The sequence below is a fragment of the Callionymus lyra genome, chromosome 16, assembly GCF_982586985.1.
Source record: "Callionymus lyra chromosome 16, fCalLyr1.hap1.1, whole genome shotgun sequence".
Lineage (NCBI taxonomy): Eukaryota > Metazoa > Chordata > Actinopteri > Syngnathiformes > Callionymidae > Callionymus > Callionymus lyra.
The window spans coordinates 5,505,172-5,523,875 of NC_141833.1; the positions used below are offsets into that span (position 1 = coordinate 5,505,172).

At 38.3% G+C, this 18,704-nt stretch overlaps 1 protein-coding gene across 2 annotated transcripts in view; it reads left to right on the forward strand.

Annotated features, from left to right (window-relative positions):
- Positions 1–18,704, forward strand: part of LOC148063355 (glypican-5-like) — a 137,795-nt gene that overhangs the window by 79,054 nt on the left and 40,037 nt on the right. For both annotated transcript variants that reach the window (XM_087811866.1, XM_087811865.1), the window contains one exon: positions 9,754–9,874. In XM_087811866.1, coding sequence (XP_087667992.1) covers positions 9,754–9,874 — 121 coding nt within the window. The remainder of the gene's footprint in view (positions 1–9,753; positions 9,875–18,704) is intronic.

Consider the following 18,704-nt stretch of genomic DNA (forward strand, 5'->3'; position numbering starts at 1 on the left):
TGAGGGGCACAGTAGTTTGTTTCCCATAAGTGTGTGTGGTCTGCTGAATCAGCCAGAAGTCAGTCTGCTGCTAGGCAGGAGCAGGCAGCAGTGGGATGTTGGGAAAAGTTACACCCAGTGACAGATAGTCGAGACAATCAGGGCCTGGGAATAGACTCCAACTGAACCACAGGACAATTATAGTCGTAATCCATGTAACCAGCACCAGACGCTTCCGAGGATCCCAACACGATAGTGTGGCTTTTCATATTTGTTTGTCCCCTCAAGAGCCCAGTGATGCGTGTCTGCTGTGCAATCAATTCTTATTCATGCTGTAATCATTTTTATTGAAAAAACAATACAAAATAATCATTTCAATAACAACTTTTGAGTTCAGTATGTTCTGCGTTGGTTGGTTTTTGGTTGGACTTGTATATGTTTTGAATGAGAGAAATGTAACCAGAAATTTTGTTTTTAATCCCATCCAAGGACAAACTGGGTAAATTCTGTATTCAGTGATGGTCAAAAGGCTTGAAGGACGTTGACAAAAAAGTGGATGAGACAGATCCACCTCCAGGGAACATGTAAAAACGATAAATTATTTAGTTTTATACATGTTTTTTTATAGTTAGGTGTGGCGAACCTCCCTGCATTAATACTCATCCACCACACGAGGGCAGTGCAGAGCTATATAGATTTTATTTTTATTTATTTATTCTCCAAAATGAGGGTCAAGTCGTTTAAATTAACATCTCCTATAACTGAACCCGCCTTATTTGCTTCTATTACACTACATAGATTCCATTTATGAAGAAGAAAGAGACCAGCGGAGCGTTTAATTTCCCCAGAGTGCATCACTTCCACCTTGTTAATCCATGTTTGTGAGATAAATACTTGTTTCATTAGCACGAGACAGCAGCACGTGTTGGCTAATAACAGCCCGGCGGCGACTGAATATGAGACGTTGTTAAAGCGGCCCGAAGACATCATTAGAAAAAGATGGATTGGTTATCATGGATGATGTGCATCAAACACCTCCTGGCAGCCCCAGTGATTATCTGCAAGTGTGTGCACACCAGAGTCAATCACTCCACACACACACACACACACACACACACACACACACACACACACACACACACTCCGAACTCCCACGTCGTGTGTCTGAGTGAGTTCAGGTCATTGTTGCCTCCAGGCCAGGGCAGGAATGAAAGGTGCAAATCACAGTCAATTGTTTTCAAATCTCTGCTCAATGCGATTTGTTATTAATGTTTCTTGACGTCTCTGAGTGTTTGTGGAGCTGCTGTTGCTACTTGTATTTCTAGTACAACTGCTTTTAAAATACTGCTAATGTTTCTCTTGTATGATAAGTTTGTATTTGATCCAATCATCATTATGGATTAGGAGTGGGTTTTTTATGGAAATAAACTATAGCGGTGATTCTTAACCTGTGGTCTGGTGGGACGACAATACTTACTTTTTTAACGTTATTTTGCTAGTTGTTTTTTTGGGGGGATGCGGGTTTTCAAATGAGAGATAGGAACAAAGACAGCTGGACACTCCTCCCGCCAACCTATTTATTTCTTTATCTTTATTCATTCTTTAATTCTCACTCATAAACTATGATTGCAGTGATTCACGTTCTGATTATAATCTTGGTTTGTGTCGCCATGGGTCATATCCGGGGTCGTCCGTGACGTCACGTTTCTATAACCATCAGCCAATCACACACCTAAAAGTAACAGGGAAGCGCCGTCTCTGACTATGACTTTGGGGCGCTAGAAAAAGCGACCCTGAAAGTTGCGAAACATAACGTTGCACTTTATGTTATTGGTTGGGTTAGCTCACTGTGGTTGAACCTTGGGGATGCAGGTTTTTTTTTTAATTGTTGTTTTTATTTGCATTTTCTCTTTGTGTATTTGTGTTGATTAGCTAGAAAGTATGACTGATGTTGAGAACAAGTTGTTAATAGTCTTCATTTAGGTTTTTTTTTGTTCATTCTGTATGATGTATATTATAGTTTAATTCAAATGTTTTTGCACTTTCTATTTAAACATTATTATTCACTGTCAGAGTGTTGATTTGTTGAAGTAAAACTTTATAGTACTTTCCCATTGTTTATTTAATTGGTGTAGGCAGATAAATGTACTGGAAAAGAGGGACACCTAGAATATTTTTCACCACTGAATAGGAACTCTTGTTGTTATCAAAGAAATCACTTTGCATTTGTCTTGTTTCCGTCTGAGGTTTTTGGCTTAAACTTTGCTACTAACAGGAAGAATTGAGAGAACAGACCGAGAAGAGAACAAGATAAACAATGGAGGTTGGAGGAAGAAGAAGTACTGAGCACAAAAGGTTTGGAGGTTAAGGTGCTCTGGCAACTACTGAATTATTCAAGTTTATTGTTCATAAATGAAATTATCTCGCTTTGATATTCTACTTTCTTTGAGAATAATCCTTATTTAGGCTGATAAGTTGAAGTATCTTGGAGTCTCGTTCAGATGGACCATGAGATTGACTTTTGATTACTCTGACACTTCAAAATAACAGATATTATATAGATACATTTGTCTTTCTGTGAGGCCCGGTAACAAATGCCTCCCTACCCAGTACCGCTCTCAGGACCAGGAGTTGGGGACCACTGTTCTAGACTAGCTGTCCCCAAATATGACCTTATTGCGACGTTCCTGTTGTGTTCCTGGTGACATTTGAGCAAATAAAATCACTTATCGTAAAAGCTCCAATCAGCGGGATTTCAAATAGAGTTTCTGGCACCCCCTTGTTTTGAAGCAAGGTAGTGCATTCACCATCTAGCCTAAGCCAAATTTCTGTGTCGATCTTTTTACAAAAATAAGAGAAAGTGACTTGAGTCAGTTTCTGGTTTTACCATCCTGCTAAAAAGTAGTGATGGTCTGATGAAGCTTCATAAAGTCATAACTTTCGATGTCCACTAAATGGCGGTCTCTGCACTATTTTCCTTTGTTTTCAATAACTGTTTCAATGAAACATCACATCATTTTTAAACTGATGGCGCCACCTACTGACCTCTAAACAACATGACACTGTTTCATAAAGCTTCATCAGATCATCACTAGCCTCTCAGTTTATGAAACACTGTTCCTGTTGGTGGTCACATGACCCCCACAGACTCTCCAGACAACGTTATGTAGTAAAGAAAATTGTTTAAATAATCCTTAAGGAGTTCTACTACATGAGTCAAGGTTTATTGAATAAATAATTACTGGAAATATAAAATAAAAATAAAGGCAAAATGTTACGTATTGTTGCTTTAATGACTTAAATTTCAGCTCCACCGCTACATAAGCTCATATTTATGATGGGATGTTATAGCCGTAGACTTAAAGTAAGCTGCTAATTTAGGAGTAGAAGTACCTCATAAGTATGAAAAGCTCCATTCATGAGGGCAGTGACACCTTTATTGCCGCGTGTAATAGCTGTGAGTAATTCAAGCCACCAGCGTCTTCAAGCGTATCAACGTTACCGCCGCAGTAGTCCGTAAAGCTGACGTGGTCTTGTGGGAAGGACCAGGTCCAAGTGTGTAATTCCAGCACGGCCATAAACAGCTATATTTCACAGGTTTTAGAACATCCCCGCGCAGGTGCCGTGCCTCAGGTGAAGTCCAAGACAAAACATGTAAAGAGTGGACGGGTATAAATCTGCTGCTCCAACACCTCTGATCCCGGCTAGTGTGACATCTGGCCTGCAGTGTTGCTAGCTCGACTTGACGGTTTGGGTCACGGTGAGGGTCCAGAGAAATCGACTGTTTTGAAGGTCGTGTCATGTGGTGCCCGATGAACTTTGATTTTGATTCCGGTTGTTCTTGAGATGAACTTCAATAAAGTGTCTCCTAGTATTTGGGGAAAATGTGGAAGAGCATGTTTTGCACTGCGGACCGGTTCGGTGTCGTCTTTATTTTCACGGATCAACCTACAGATAAAAACTGTCCGGCCGATACATCTCACCGTGACGCTGAATCAGCAGGATCCCTGGGCTGGACGGTTCTATAAAGAAGTTTATGAAGCAATCATCTGGACGTGTCAAAAGTCAAAGGCTAAACTGACTTCGGAAATTATCCTGTTTTTAAAAATAAACATTTTACGTAAACAATAATCAATAGAACTAAATAAATATATTTTTAATAGTGGACCGCTTTGGGCCGGGTGGTTGGATCCAAGATTCAAGAGGTTGTATTTTGCTTCATAACGTAACTATACTTACACCCAAGAAACTTCCCCCAAGTAAGTTGCCTATTTACACATTGGTAGCATTTAGGAGTTCACATTATTTCAACCGTCCATTTTACATAATATCTCTTCAAATTCAAAATGTAAAAGTTTTGGGGTTAAAATCTTAACATCAAAATCCAAATAAGTAAAAAAATAAGAAAGGCCTACATTTAGCATCGCTAAACATGTTTGAAACATGTCTCTTGAGATAAGGCGTTGGCCAAAGATTTGACATGAAACATGATGAACGATGTTCCCCGTTAGCGTTTTAGAACAAAGAAGGTTTCTTTTTATCTTGTAAAAAATCTTGTAACTTCAAAGTGGATTAATTCTGCCCGATAGTACCTGATATTTGGCAGAAAAATCAAAGTCAGAAACTTTCATTGCCAGTGTTGTAAACACATCAAAGGATTTTTTTGTGGTGTTTGTACAGAATAAAATAATGAAATAAGATATCACACAAAATAAGCAGCAGAATATGTTGAATAATTAGGGAATTAAAATATGAAACAATGTGTTATTAGACACAAAAAACAAATAAATACAATGTACAGATAACTAATAGACAAAGTCTAGGTAGAGGTCAGATAAGAAAGTCTCTTTTGTTAGGATTTCTATCAAAACAGTTTTTTGGTCTCAATGTTTTCTGACTTTGTGAAACACAATCAGAAATATATCATCACAAAGCAAAAGCTTCAATTTTCGCAGTGCATCATGGGAGTAGGCAGGCAGGCTCAATCGTGACACTATGAAATCTCATTTATACTTAAATCTCGGTCGTCGTGATTGACACGTAGGCGAGGCCCGGCTTGAAGGTCAGCCCGGCTTAGGGAACATCTTGGCGACCCTCGGTCACAGTCTGGCAATTCTTTAGGAACACTCAATTACAGCAAAAGTGTGACAAAGTGTAAAAGCAAGACAGCATGACCTCTGTGGGTACTCTACCCTTCGCCAGATTGTTGTCTGTGTTTTCCTCGCGGAGAGAGTAACAAGTGTGTCACTTTTGATAGCAGCGGCTGAAGTGCTCGAGCAGAAAACCCTCTGCTGACTTGTACAAGTCATTTAAGAACAGAGGATGAACGCAGGGAAGGAAAGACTTCATTTCTCTGGCCTTGAGACGACCTCGTCTGGTTTAACAACATATTGGAAACAATTCTTTTTGTGTCGTTGTGTATCCAGTTTGTTTAATAAATAATTGATCTGTGTCACGCCGGAGGGTTTCTCACAAGTTCAGTGTACACAAGCCAAAACCGCGTGTTGACATAACATTACCCGGACTTGAGCAACGTTTGCTCGCACATGTTGGTGTTTATTGTCGACAAGACAGCGCGAACGCATAAATCTCCGTGATTAAATGTTTGCAAAGTGGCTTTTGACCGCTCGCCTGTTCGTGTGCTTCTTGTTGCTGCGCCGCATAGCTCACAGCGTGTGAGAACAGCCTGGCCTTTCAGAACAAAACCTCCTGTTCTGAGTATTTCAACATGTCCAAACTAGCTAGAAAAACCCTCCTGACCCCCACACAATTACTGACAAGCACCATATTGAGGATCTTTTAGGTCGCGTGAAACTAGTCATATTAATATTAACTTCGTATCATGTTAAAAGAAGCTCCCTGCAAATATGTAACCGCACCGCTGACCTTATTGTAACATTTATAGGTCGTAAAAATGTCACGTTTTATAAGGGCGCAGCACAAAAGTGACATCATCCACACGTAAACAAATGATTGCTATGCGGCATTGGTTGTGTCTCGTGTCATTAAAAGGTCAATATCACAGATAATAAACAGTGAAAGGACTTTTACTAAGCTCACATTGTGGATGAAGTATTAACAGTTTGTTACATAAATGTTAACATTAAACGGTTTAGCGGCGCAACAAAAAGGTTGGTTTACCTAAAAACTTGTTGAGAGATTTATATTTTCCAATGTGAGATTTATTCTATTTGCCTGGACTTATAAGTATTAAAAAAAAGAAGAAGATCCTCTTCATTTACTTCCCTCCTTTAATGACCCAAATATGTCATAGTTTCATTGTTTTCCCTAAAAGAAATCTAATTATACTTCCACATATTCTAATAATAACTGGATGTCACATTCTTTAAAGGGCAAATGTGAAAACCCAATTTCCCCGAGTTGCTCACATGTTTCAAATGTTGACGTCTTCCTCTCCAAGATGCAGTAGTTCTCTTATTATGACCATGTTTTGAACTTATTACTTCATAAAGTTCTCCCCCGTCTTAAATCTGAGGGAACAAGAGGTTACGAGAGCAGAGTCCATTATTAAAAATATAAAAACTTCAAAGAAAAATACAATGAAAAAAACTGTATTTTGTTTACCTTCTGTGTTCCCATATTTTTAATATACATAGTGAAAATCTTGAATCAGTTAAATATTAAGTAAAATAATCATAATTTAATTTTTTTAATAGTTAATATTGGTCTTGCAAAAGCTTTAAATATTTCACGACACGATATATTCAGCTCACAATACGATTCATTTCCTTATATATTTCGATACACTTTGCCTTATATTTGTAATGTTCAGGCAGTGTGTGACGTCATTACATAGAAACTCCTGAAATAGTAGTGTAACTGAAACGGTATCCTCTCATCCTCAGTCATCGCCGGGATCTCACAGGATTTTATTGTTCCTTTAGCTGCGTTGGACTTAATTACTCCTGCCATCTAGTGGCCCGATGCTTATTTGCATCACCAACATGCCATTCAATTCTGTAATTATTTGCATATATTAAAGAAAAACTAAAGAGAAAACACAGAATTTTAATATTTTACATACACCTTTTTGAAAAATGTACCATAAAAGAACTAAGATAAAAAAAAACATTATTTTTATGATAATAACAATAATAAATTGATAAACATGCAACACAACGATCATAACTTTCTATAGACTGTGTTTTACTGCTTTTTTTAAAAACTTTGTTCTTTGATGATTTCGTGAATTTTAAACATATACCTGTTTGGTTTTTGTGATTATTATTCCCTCAGACCCTCAGTCAAAACAAATAATCACACACTAACTTCTAAGTGGCACAATCCTCAGCAAGGAGTCTTCTTTTCTACGTCCTGCCAGACAAGAAGAATGAAAGCACTCTTGCCTGTAGTCGAGCCCCGGATTTGATGGCGAACAAACAGCCTCTAATAAAACGTCTTGATGAGCTGCCAAACCCGACATAAGCGTCTGATGAGTTCAACTCCACAGCGTCGCCGCCAGCCAGGCCTGGAGACACATGCCCACTCCCCATCCAACTTTTAACTGTCGCTCTGAGAACTTTTCGATTCATCCATTAAAGGACTCCTCAGGGGGGGCCGGGACACTGAGGAAGCTCACAAATGTTCGATTAAGGGGAAGATTAGGAGACGGCTTCCATTGTGGCATCAGGGAATTCCAGTGTCTCACGACGAAACATCATGTAATGGAAGGTCCGATCATTCATCTTTATTCCAATAGATTCTGGGAAGTGCCGCGTCAGCAGAACGAGGGAGTCTCGTCTCGGGCGCTCTGCTGTGGTTCAGCAGTTTTCAGATTGCTCCGGTTCAATCTATACCTCCATGTGATGAACTCACACCCCAACTGTGAATATCTTTCACGGTGACTTAGTAGCTGCATGATGTCCACTCTATCCTGAGTGACGCCCGGTGGCCAGAGAGGGAACTGCAACGCTCGGTTAAGAACAACGCTACTTGTTTATGGTGGTCTTGCTCAGGCAATTAGCTTAAAAAACAATAAAGAGATCATTAGACAGTTATACTGTTGATAAATCATGACGCGTTTTCTATTAAAGATTATAGACCCATTTGTAGATGAGTGCAGTTTCATCAAAGCTGTGTGTGGCTCACTTTTAATGCAGGCCATTTCCATAAAACTATTTTTTTTACTGCCTAAACCATAAAAAAACAAAACAATCAATTACTCAAGTTGTGGTTTGCCAAGTAATTATGCTTATTTGTTGCGGTTATAACACAATTACAGAACACTGAGGCAGCCAGAAATGTTTGCCAGCCTGACGGGAGTGTGAAGTTTGGGAAGCGTTTCATTGGACGAACCAACAACTATGATTATTAATCTTGTTGCGTTACAGTACTGGTGTCGGATGAAAATTTTCACGCGACTATTGCGAAGAGGATTAAGGGTGCATTTCAGGGCTCATTTAATCCTTGTGTTATCTCTGGGTCAAAGTTACCCGGAGGCAGGAAAACAAATGTGTTTGAGGTATCCCTGGTGTTGTCTCTGGGTCAAGGTGAAGGACCTCCACCCCTGCATATGTATTTAAGGAAGCCAGGTAGGGTCAAGGACGTTCACCTTGACCCAGAGACAACTCAAGGGATACCACAAACACATTATATAATTAGAGATTTCTTCTACTTATTCAGACTTTTGTTTATCACTGAACACAATACTTAATTTATATCTAATGTATGTCATTTTTTTTCATGTATTATTCATGTTAAATAATACTTAATTTGTCTCTGTCATGGATTATCACGTAGGCAGAAATAAGTCAATATAGAAACTTTGTTTGTGGCTCCCCCAGTGTCAGAGCAGTGTAACTGCAATTTCATGGCTTCTCATTTGCACAGTTGTTAAATTTACAAACCGATCTTAGGGATATTTTTGTGTCGGCTTCAGTTTTATTTTGCTGGTAACATTGGAGAGTTCTTCTACATGTGTCAAGACTGTTCCAAATGAATCAAATCTTTGCTGAAAATACAAGGGAAAGGTAAAGACAAATATTCAAAGTATTGTGTAGTGCCGCTTAAACATTCCTTTTTTATTTTAATTCATTCAATGCAAAGTTTGTCAAGCTAACAACAGGCCGTAGGTGCAAATACCCCAGGCCACAAACGGCCCACAGCCCTCATCTTTATAAGTATATGAAAGAAACCCTTGTAGCTGGATTTAAAACCTGTAAAGTTGTAGTTGTGAAGCGGCAACACTAATCTCCATGCCATGCTTCACACTGTTCTGCTGCTAATTCCCTTGAAGGGGTTTGGGGGCTGCAGGTTTAATTATATTTGGGCTTTGTTCAATTTAATTCACATTATGATGTAAATGTTGAGTGAAGTTATTCATGCTTGTAATTGTGTTGTGTTTTCCTTACTGTCACTTTAATGACTTTAACTTGAGTTTCCTGTCTCATTGGAGGTCGAATGTTTTGGGACTTGATGATGGTTTTGATTCGATGACTGTGATGATGTTGGAAATACACTTGGAGTTTTTTTTACATTAAAATTAAACTTTGGACTCAATTCCTACTTAGTTCTTCCTTCTTCCTTCATGGAGCCTTTATTGTCACTTCCTTAAGAGAATTAAATAGTTTATTGTCCTTTTTCTTCATCCCTTCTTTCCTTGAAAGCCTCCCCTCATCTATAAATATCGTTTCAAATTGTAATCTTACTCTGGCGGCAGAAAGATTGCTATATTACTTGGCAGTACTTTTTAGTTTTCTCACAAAGAAGTCTTACCCTTTTTCTTCTTCCTCTCTCTCTCTCTCTCTCTGGCAGGTACATTACCAAAGTAGTGGGAAATGGACTGCACGCTCAGAGACAAAATCCAGAGGTGAAAGTTCGCAGCACGGATCACACGCTTCTTGAAGTGAAGGAGAGATTGGAAAACTTCAACCAGGTAATAACACAGAGTTGGTGCTCTCATGAATGCACTCCAAGCACCGAGAGAGGTTTGAAAAGATGAATGTAGCCGCCGTGGCTGATTCACAACTGCGGCAGAAGATGAAAGGATAAAAGAAAAAAAATGTATAAAAACTTGTTAAGACTATCAGTCGATCGACTTATTTGATCACGTTGTGTTAAGGAAAGTAAGTGCTGCTGCAAGAAATGCCCTTGACATTTGATTCAGAGGAGTTCTGAACAGAATCATGGATGAAAACAAACAAAAATGCATAAAAAGGGGGGAATTACAATGGAAAAGGAAAAGGAGAAAAAGAGGAGCAAAAGGTCAGGGATGAGTGACAGATAGGCAGAGATGACACAGGCAGCTTGGAACTGGACTGTTTGTCATGTAGATGGGCTCCCCAGCTGAAAGGGACCAAGAAGAAAAGTGCCATTTCACAGCCCCTAGAGGCCATTTGAGGAGACAAACGAGGCAGGATCTGGTTCCCCTCGGCCTGTCTGCCCTTTTGTTGCACTGGAATTACGACCACTGGCACCAACTTTCACTTCTCACCTTTTTTTCAACATGTTTTTGTTTCTTGGTTACCCTTAAATATACAGGTTTCTAAAAAAAAATAAAAATAAGAGCAGATATTTAGCCTTAAAAAACACTACGTATCTTAAAATCTTTGTTGTGCTTTTATGCATTCCATGTTTTCCTTTCTGTCTGTTAGTCACATGACGCACCCAGGAGTGGTTGGATAAGCCAGGTCTGATAAGTGCGCTCCGATAATTTTTCCCATGACTGAATTATTTTCTACCTCCTCACAGCTGAACCTGTTTTGTAGACCCAAACAATCTATTTTCAACAGAAGCTGACAAGTTCCCGGTTGTCATGGTGACGATGCGCAGATTGACGTTCCTGGTGACAATTTTTTTTTTTCCCCCTCCAAAGTGAAACATTGATGGAGTAAACATAACGCGGAACAAGGCTGAGTCTGAAAATTCTGACTTCAATTTGATATACTGTAAATTGATTAAACACAGATGGACAGACGCACATGCACACACAAGTAGCCACATAAACACATTGACGGACACACTTTTACACAGGCATACACACACAAAAAAGGACACAAACAAACGCATATAAACAGAAACACACACAGGCCCAAGTGCACACCAACACACCTACTAGCGTGCACACACAAGTACACTCAAAAACACATAGACAAAAACACACCCATGTGCTCACATGCATAAATGCACACACTCATACATGCTCATATGCACTCACGGACACGCACATACACACAAAACATACACACACACACACACATACTCATATACACAAACAAACCCTTACTCACACACTTACACACACATACAGAAGCACATATGCTCGAGCACACAAGGCATTGACAAACAGACACGTACAGACAGACACACACATAGGTATAAGCAAACACACATACACAAAAAAACACATACATACAAACAAACTTACACAAAAGTTTATTTGAAGTAAAAAAAAAACACGCACACAAATACACACAGCTCAAGCACACATGCGTCTACATACACACACACATACATGGACACACAACTATACAAACACACAAATGAACACATGCTTAAACAAACAGAAAAAGCATACATGCATGAAAGCAAACACACACACACACACATGTACACACAGACACAAATTTGTAAACTTCCTGTTTAACAGGAAGTTGGAATTAGTTCCATCAGTTGAGGCTCACAGAATCATGTCGTCACAGTTATTTATCGGATTTAGATGCAAACTATAGGTTCAATTCATCCTTGAAGTGAATATTAATGAAAATAATCGTTTTAAAACACACAACAAAATTCTATCTCTCCATCTATAACTTGTATCTCAAGCGAGGTTGAGTCGGCTGACGGGTTCAGGGAATCCATCATCAGGTTGCCATGGTGACAATGTAGACGTACATGCTCGATGGCCCTGTGGAAAAAAATAGTCCGATTTGCATCCAGAAATATGAACGAAAAATTGCTGAAGTAGAGTACATGGTATTTGATGAAATTTATTAAGTTATAGTCTTACTGTGGTTAAAAGTCTTATTAATAAAGTTAACACGTGATTCAATCATCACAAATGCTCAATCCAGATTTATTAAATGTTGCATTGTACTATTATTACTATATTCATTGATCTCAGAAGTCCATGACTAACATGACAGTGGATGAGAAGAGATCCTCGGATACCCGAGCTTAATATGTTTTTTTTTTTATTTACATAAGTAGGAAATCAACTTGAATGCGGAAATAAAGTAGCAATTCATCTTTTAACTTGTTCTTATTCCTATGAGTTCTTACAAGTTTAATTTCTAAATTAAGTAAGATGGAGCAACATGATCTGGAGCTAATAATCCATGCGTTATTATTTTCATGTCTAGACAAGACAGAGCTGTCTCGCCTGCAGCTAATACAAAACTCTGCAGCGACAATTCTGACCTGCTCTAGTAGAAGAACTCACATATTCAGAATATACTGATGGTTCCTGAACACGCTTCAGGACCAGAGGAGAGAAATCCTTCCAGGCTGTTGCTCCTAAGCTTTGGAACGATCTTCCTCTCCCTCTGTGTTTGATGATCTACTGACTCCTTCAAGAAACATCTTAAGACTGTTTTATTTGTGCAGGTTTTTCCCTGATTCTCTGAGACTCCTGTGTTTGTCTTATGTGTTTGGCCTTTTAAAGTATATATTTTAACCGTGTATTGTTTTTATTGTTAAAGCGCTTTGTGACCCTGGTCCATAAAGGCGCTTTACAAATAACCTTTACTTACTTACTTACTTAAATTCTAAATAATGTCTCAAAAATACTCTTAACAAAGAAAAAAAAGACTAAAAAGGCACATACCTCCCACAAGGTGATTGTTTTTCACTTAATACTGTTTTCCTACATTAATTACTAACAAAGATAATAATAATCCCAGCTGAGTCAACGCGTTTGTCAAATGGCTAACTAACGGACTAATAAAAACAATTGAATACATTCAGGGTTGGTAAGAAACAACGGTATTTATTAGCCAACGTCAACATTCTTACTACATAACTTTATAAACACCAGCATATAATTTAATGACTGAAATAAATCAACATTTATGTGAACATCTGAAAGTCACATGTGTCCAAAAAGTCATTTATGTGAATGTTTTGCTTAAAGTAAAGGTAGAATATTTTGATGTTGATATGGTCACCTATAAATGTGTCAGTGTTTAAGATAAGTTAAGAAATATAGATTATGGATGTCATCAGTTATGCAGAGACATTAAATAACCATAAATCTGATCTGATATGAATTTGATGCTCTCTGTTTAAGACAGTTCTTTAAACGAACAATTTGTTCTGTAAAATATGTAAGTTTAGCATTAGAAATATGAGTAATATGAGCTCAGAGGTGGCGTTAGCAAGAGCGCTAGTCAAGCTCGAGCGACAACGTCACAACAACCAAGTCTATATTTGTTTATAACTTCAGTAACTTCTACCAGCAGAGAGACTGTCATCGTCACCACGCTCTGCCTGGAGATGCAGCCTAACCTCTTTCTTCTTCGTACTCCAGGCTTACAAATCATTACTCTCTCTCTGAGATGTCGCTAGCAAAGTAAAACTCTTTCCTGTCACTTCACAGCGATGTCCTCCCACAGTGCACCTCTCAAAAGATGCTGAAGTGTTTTTCCAGTTTAAAGTAGAGACACCTTGAAGATCACTGCAAAAACGTTTACGGTATGAGATGTTTTTTTGTGGTATTTTGTGTTTGAACGTAGTACAGGTATTTGACATAAACGCCTCATCCGAGCTCCCGCTCCATTTGCAGGATTACGGATGTGTATTTCCACCGAGCGCTTAAGCCGATTTGAACATCGCCGCCGGTGCATCCGAGCCTCTGCCCCGTGATTGACCCGTTTGTTTTATTCATAAACACCCAGATTAATGATCATTGGAGTGCGTTGGTGAACGACTGGGGCGGCGCTTGTGTTGCATCAAAGCTGCTAAGAAAGCATCGGCCGCATCCTTTTGACCAGCCATAAAATGGACTATCAGGCGATTGTTGCCAAGTCTTTGTGTATTCCTCCTCCCTCACGCTGCCTCTGTAAATACTGCTAAAGTGGATAATAAATGTTTCAAAGTGGATTCTTGATTCCCGGCCATCGGTCGGGGCCGAGGTTGAGGATAAATTCTTGGCTAATAGCTCCGGTTTGTTGCCGTGTGAGTATGAAAGAAACATAAAAGGCAGGTTGGGGATTCTTTTTTTAAATTTTATTTCTCCCTGCATGTCGAGAGAGAACAGACAGTTGGACGCTCTCCACGATGGAGACCTGATACATGGAGGTCAGTTGTATGTGTGATAGATGAGGCTTCTCGGGTGGCGGGTTTTGGCCGCCAGCCCGGCAATGTCCCGCATCCGAGGAGCATGTTCAACTCCCCGCATCCCTCCAGCCTTCTATTAGCCGCCTCAGGGGCTCAGCGTTGCTGCGTAAACGTGTAAATTAGCGTTTGTTTCTTCACGCCATTAATCAATGACACTGTTCTGTTACTGACATTAGCTTGGTCGGCTCGCGCGGGTTTTCGTAAAAATAAAAAAAACAAAAAACGCTGTGACTTTGCAGAGTTTTTCCTCATGTTTCTACAGCGCCTGCAGAAGTCAGTGGGGATTTGGCTTTAAAGACTTTGTGGAGGCTGAGGATGAAGAAAGAGTTTGGGCTTGAGTCGGTAGCTCGTCACAGGGTGGAGACACATTCTTTCCGCTTGAAGAAAAAATGATGGAAGTGGGTCCTCGCGAGGAGAAGTTTGCTGCTCTCTGTTGCTGTAGCAACAAGGACGTGTCAAAACCAAAGTCTGAAAATGTTCTTTTTTAACTTCCTTTATGATGGAGGTTGAGGTAAAGAAAATAAACAACTAACAGCTTGTTCAGGAAACAGGTTCATTCTTATGGTGAAACTCTTCAAACTCATTTTATAAAGTAAAGCTTAAAGCTCTTTTTATGTGAATGTGTCTCAATTCTTGTGCTCACCATGTTGCATAAAGCTGAGTTGTAGTTTATATGGTGGGGCCATTTGCAGGCCTTGAGAGGATTCCATGAGATTTTCATTATACCCTGTATTATTCAACTAGAAATAAAATTTGATGAATTAAACTTCATAAAGTGCTACGTTTTATTCTGAAGCGAGGGACCTAGACAAAGACGAAGCAAAGTGAAAGAAACCTTAATATTTTTGGCAAAACATGCTCCGTGAGGACAAAATGAATAGAAAAAGTGAGATTAAATTGAAGTAATACTCCAACATTCACTTTACATGAAGAAGTGCTATGTAACATTTTAACATTATTTAGTGTTTTTAGTTATTAAAGGGCAACTATTGTGAAACTTCAACTCTACTGACTTGCTCCCTGTTTCATTGTAAAAGTCTTCCTCTCCAAGATGCAGTAAGTCCCTCCTCATGACCATGTTTTGAAGTCAAAACTTTATTAAGTTCTCCTCCGGCTGAAATCCCAGCGAACAAGAGGTTACAAGAGTGAAGTCCATTATAACACAATAATGGCATCGCTCCTCCTCCTGCAGCAGCAAGAACGTCCTGCTTCTTTCTGTATACACGTCCCTTAGGGGCGAAGACCTCCGGGATTGATGACGCTGCGTGACACACCTTAATGCTTGACTAATCAAAGCAGAGTGGGCTTGGTTATGATAAAGATTTTAGCTTGAGAAAACACTTACTGACGGGTACAATAGAGGTCCAAGATCTATTTAAGAGACACTTAAATCAACACATTAATTGCTCTTTAATCAGTACTGGAGACGACATTTGCATTCATTTCCATAAAATGGAATGAGTAAGCTTGAAGCTGTCCCTTTCTCTTGTTTTTTTTGTTTTTTTTTAATTCATCTGCAAACTGTAGCGTCAAGGCCTTAAAAAGTATAAGAATAAATAAATAACGATACATTTAAACACGATCAGGTGCGGTGAAAGAAATAAATAAAAAAACGTCACAGATAATGATATTTTAAAGAATGAAGATTGAATATAAACCAAAAAAAGGGGTACGATAATAAGTAAGCAACAATAGAATATATAAATGAGTAAATAAATAAATATCAAAAGAACTAACTAAATTAATAAACAAACTAAAATTTGAAATACATTTCAATCATTTTCATTTTAACTCTTAACGGTTGCATTAATACCAGCAAAAGGCTGAATGTCACCCTCAGATATACGGTTAGTTCGCTGTTGTTATAAACTATTTATGTGTTGATAGATGTCAGGGAGATAAGACGGTGAAAATATATGCTTTTGATCATTTCTTTAACCTCCATAGACCATGCATCGTAGTATCAAGAAGTAAGATTGTTGCATGATACATTTACTCGTAGAGAAGTGGATGTTTTCTATGACATAGCATCAGTTTGTGCTGCTCTTTGAACCAGCCTTCGCATCCAAAGCTCCCCGAGAGGCGAACATCCCGCAGAGAGATAGCAGCAGTAGATCACCTTCTCTGAGGATCATATAATCTGCTGCAGTCTGATCTGAAAATTGATGGCTGTCGCGGGGAGAAGAGGGTTCGGCTGGTTCGCCAGAAGTATTTCTGATTTTCATGCATTGAAGCTGATCTGATGCGGTGGAGAAATGTGTAGCTTCTCTTTGGTTTCTCTGATCTACTTGGGGGAAAAAAAAGTTGTTTTGTTGTTTGTGTTCGATAACACAATTCGTTTTTGCATGCGATTGTCACATTATCGTCAAATGTTGAGCTAAGAAGCTACTGAGTTGAGTTGAATCAAGTCTATAAATATGAGAAATGTTTGAAACCATTTTTGAGCTCAATAACAAAGATATAAATATATATAAATAACACATAAATTAATAACAGATTGACTGTTAAAATAATATTTGGATTTTAAGTCCATTAAAACAAAGGACAACATAAGTTGATCCATTTATATTTAACTGGCATCACCCACTTCCTTTCGCTCGTGGTGAAGGTTAAATGCAAGCTAGCGGCAATAACTCCTCCACGATTCATCCCTGACCTCACATCAAGGTCAGCTTCTCTGGCGTCTGAGTGTGACATGATGGCACCATTAAAAAAAAAGGAAATAAACGTCTATTTCAAAAGGGTTTTACTGGTTATCTGAGGACATGTGGTTTATTATCCTGTGGGGCATCACTGGATGAGTTCTGGACTTCTCTCAACTCCAGCTAATACTGTTTCAATTTGCAACAATGTCCCCTGTGTCTGCTCCATCCATCATTTATTCATCTTTTTTTTTGGGCTTTTAATCTGAGGTGAGAACCTCATTTATTTTTCAATAGATTGCCGCCACATCGACCCTGTACTTTATGACTACTAAACTAATCTGCATTTGTGTATAAACTCAACCCTCGTTCAACATCTTAGCAAGTATTTCTTTTATTTCTCATCAAAATATCTCTTGACACTCATATACAGTTATATATTATATTTTGTTGAGATATAGGAACTTGTTTTCAACCTGGAATATCTTGTTTTTGTCTTTAACATTTCCAGATATTTTCACTAAATTAAAAGAAATTAAAAAAAAGACAAAAGAAACAAAACAAAGTAACTGCTGTTTGTATAGTAAAAGGTTTAAAATATGCTGTTTGGAATTTGAAACACAAAATAAGATGTTCTGCATTGACAATGCTGGGAAAAGTTGCGATTTATTTTTTTAAAACTTCCCCCAAAAAAATATTTAGGAGTTGTTTTCCAAGACACAAAAGAAAGAACACCAAGATTCATGAAAAACGATGATACATTTATTGGCAGTAAAAAGAAACTTAAAGCACTTTATATGTTGTTAAAGTTTTTGAACCACCTATCCTTCTATTCCCTTCTTCACAGGAAGATTTTTCTTTTTTTGACTGAACAAAAAAAACACTTGATAAAACCTTTGACAAATATTCACTACCAGAAACTATTTAAGCCAGTTATGTCAAGTTAAGAACAACTTTCATACCCATAGCTGCCTTTGTTTGCAGACATTTGACCCAAATTTCTTAAAAAAAACTAGTTTAACAGTTTCTCTTCTCTCTGTTTCAATAGCCTCTTCAATCGATATATGTGAACCAAACTCCAGTGTTCACAAGCACTAGCTGAGTATCCATGAAGATCATGGCAGATTTAAAGTTAGTTGACACTACAAAAAGCAGTTGTCTATGTCTTGTTTTAGATTTAAAAAATCGCTTTACTTTTGACTTAATAATGCGCTACGTTCACGTGACAGACTGATGGTCTCATGAAGCTTCATGAAGCAGTGTTTTTCAGAGTCCGCTAGATGGTGGTCTCTGCACTATTTTACTTTGTTTTGAACAACTGTTTTAATAAAACATCACATCATTTTTAAACTGATGGCGCCACCTACTGACCTCTAAACAACATGACACTGCTTCATGAAGCTTCATCAGACCATCACTGCCAGAAAGGGGTCTTGATTAGAGATAATAACACCTGAATAACTTATATATAGGAACATAATCTTAAGTATTTAATTTTTACCTCGTTTCTGGATTTTCTTTTATTGTTTAAATGCAAATTAATTGCCATTTATGTCTTCCAATATTTAGAAAACTTCTGGACTTGTCAGGTGACCCAAATTAAATCTTAGATTTGAGGTTTTGCAGCCAAGACATTGAAAATAGAGTTTGAGTTTAACATGGACAAATAATTTTGCCAGAACCTTTTAATAGATTTTTTATTGATAGCCTGCAAAATGTTGTCTTTTTTATTATGATCAAATCAATCTTTTAGTCTTTAAAAAGACACTTGGATTTGAACTTGTACTG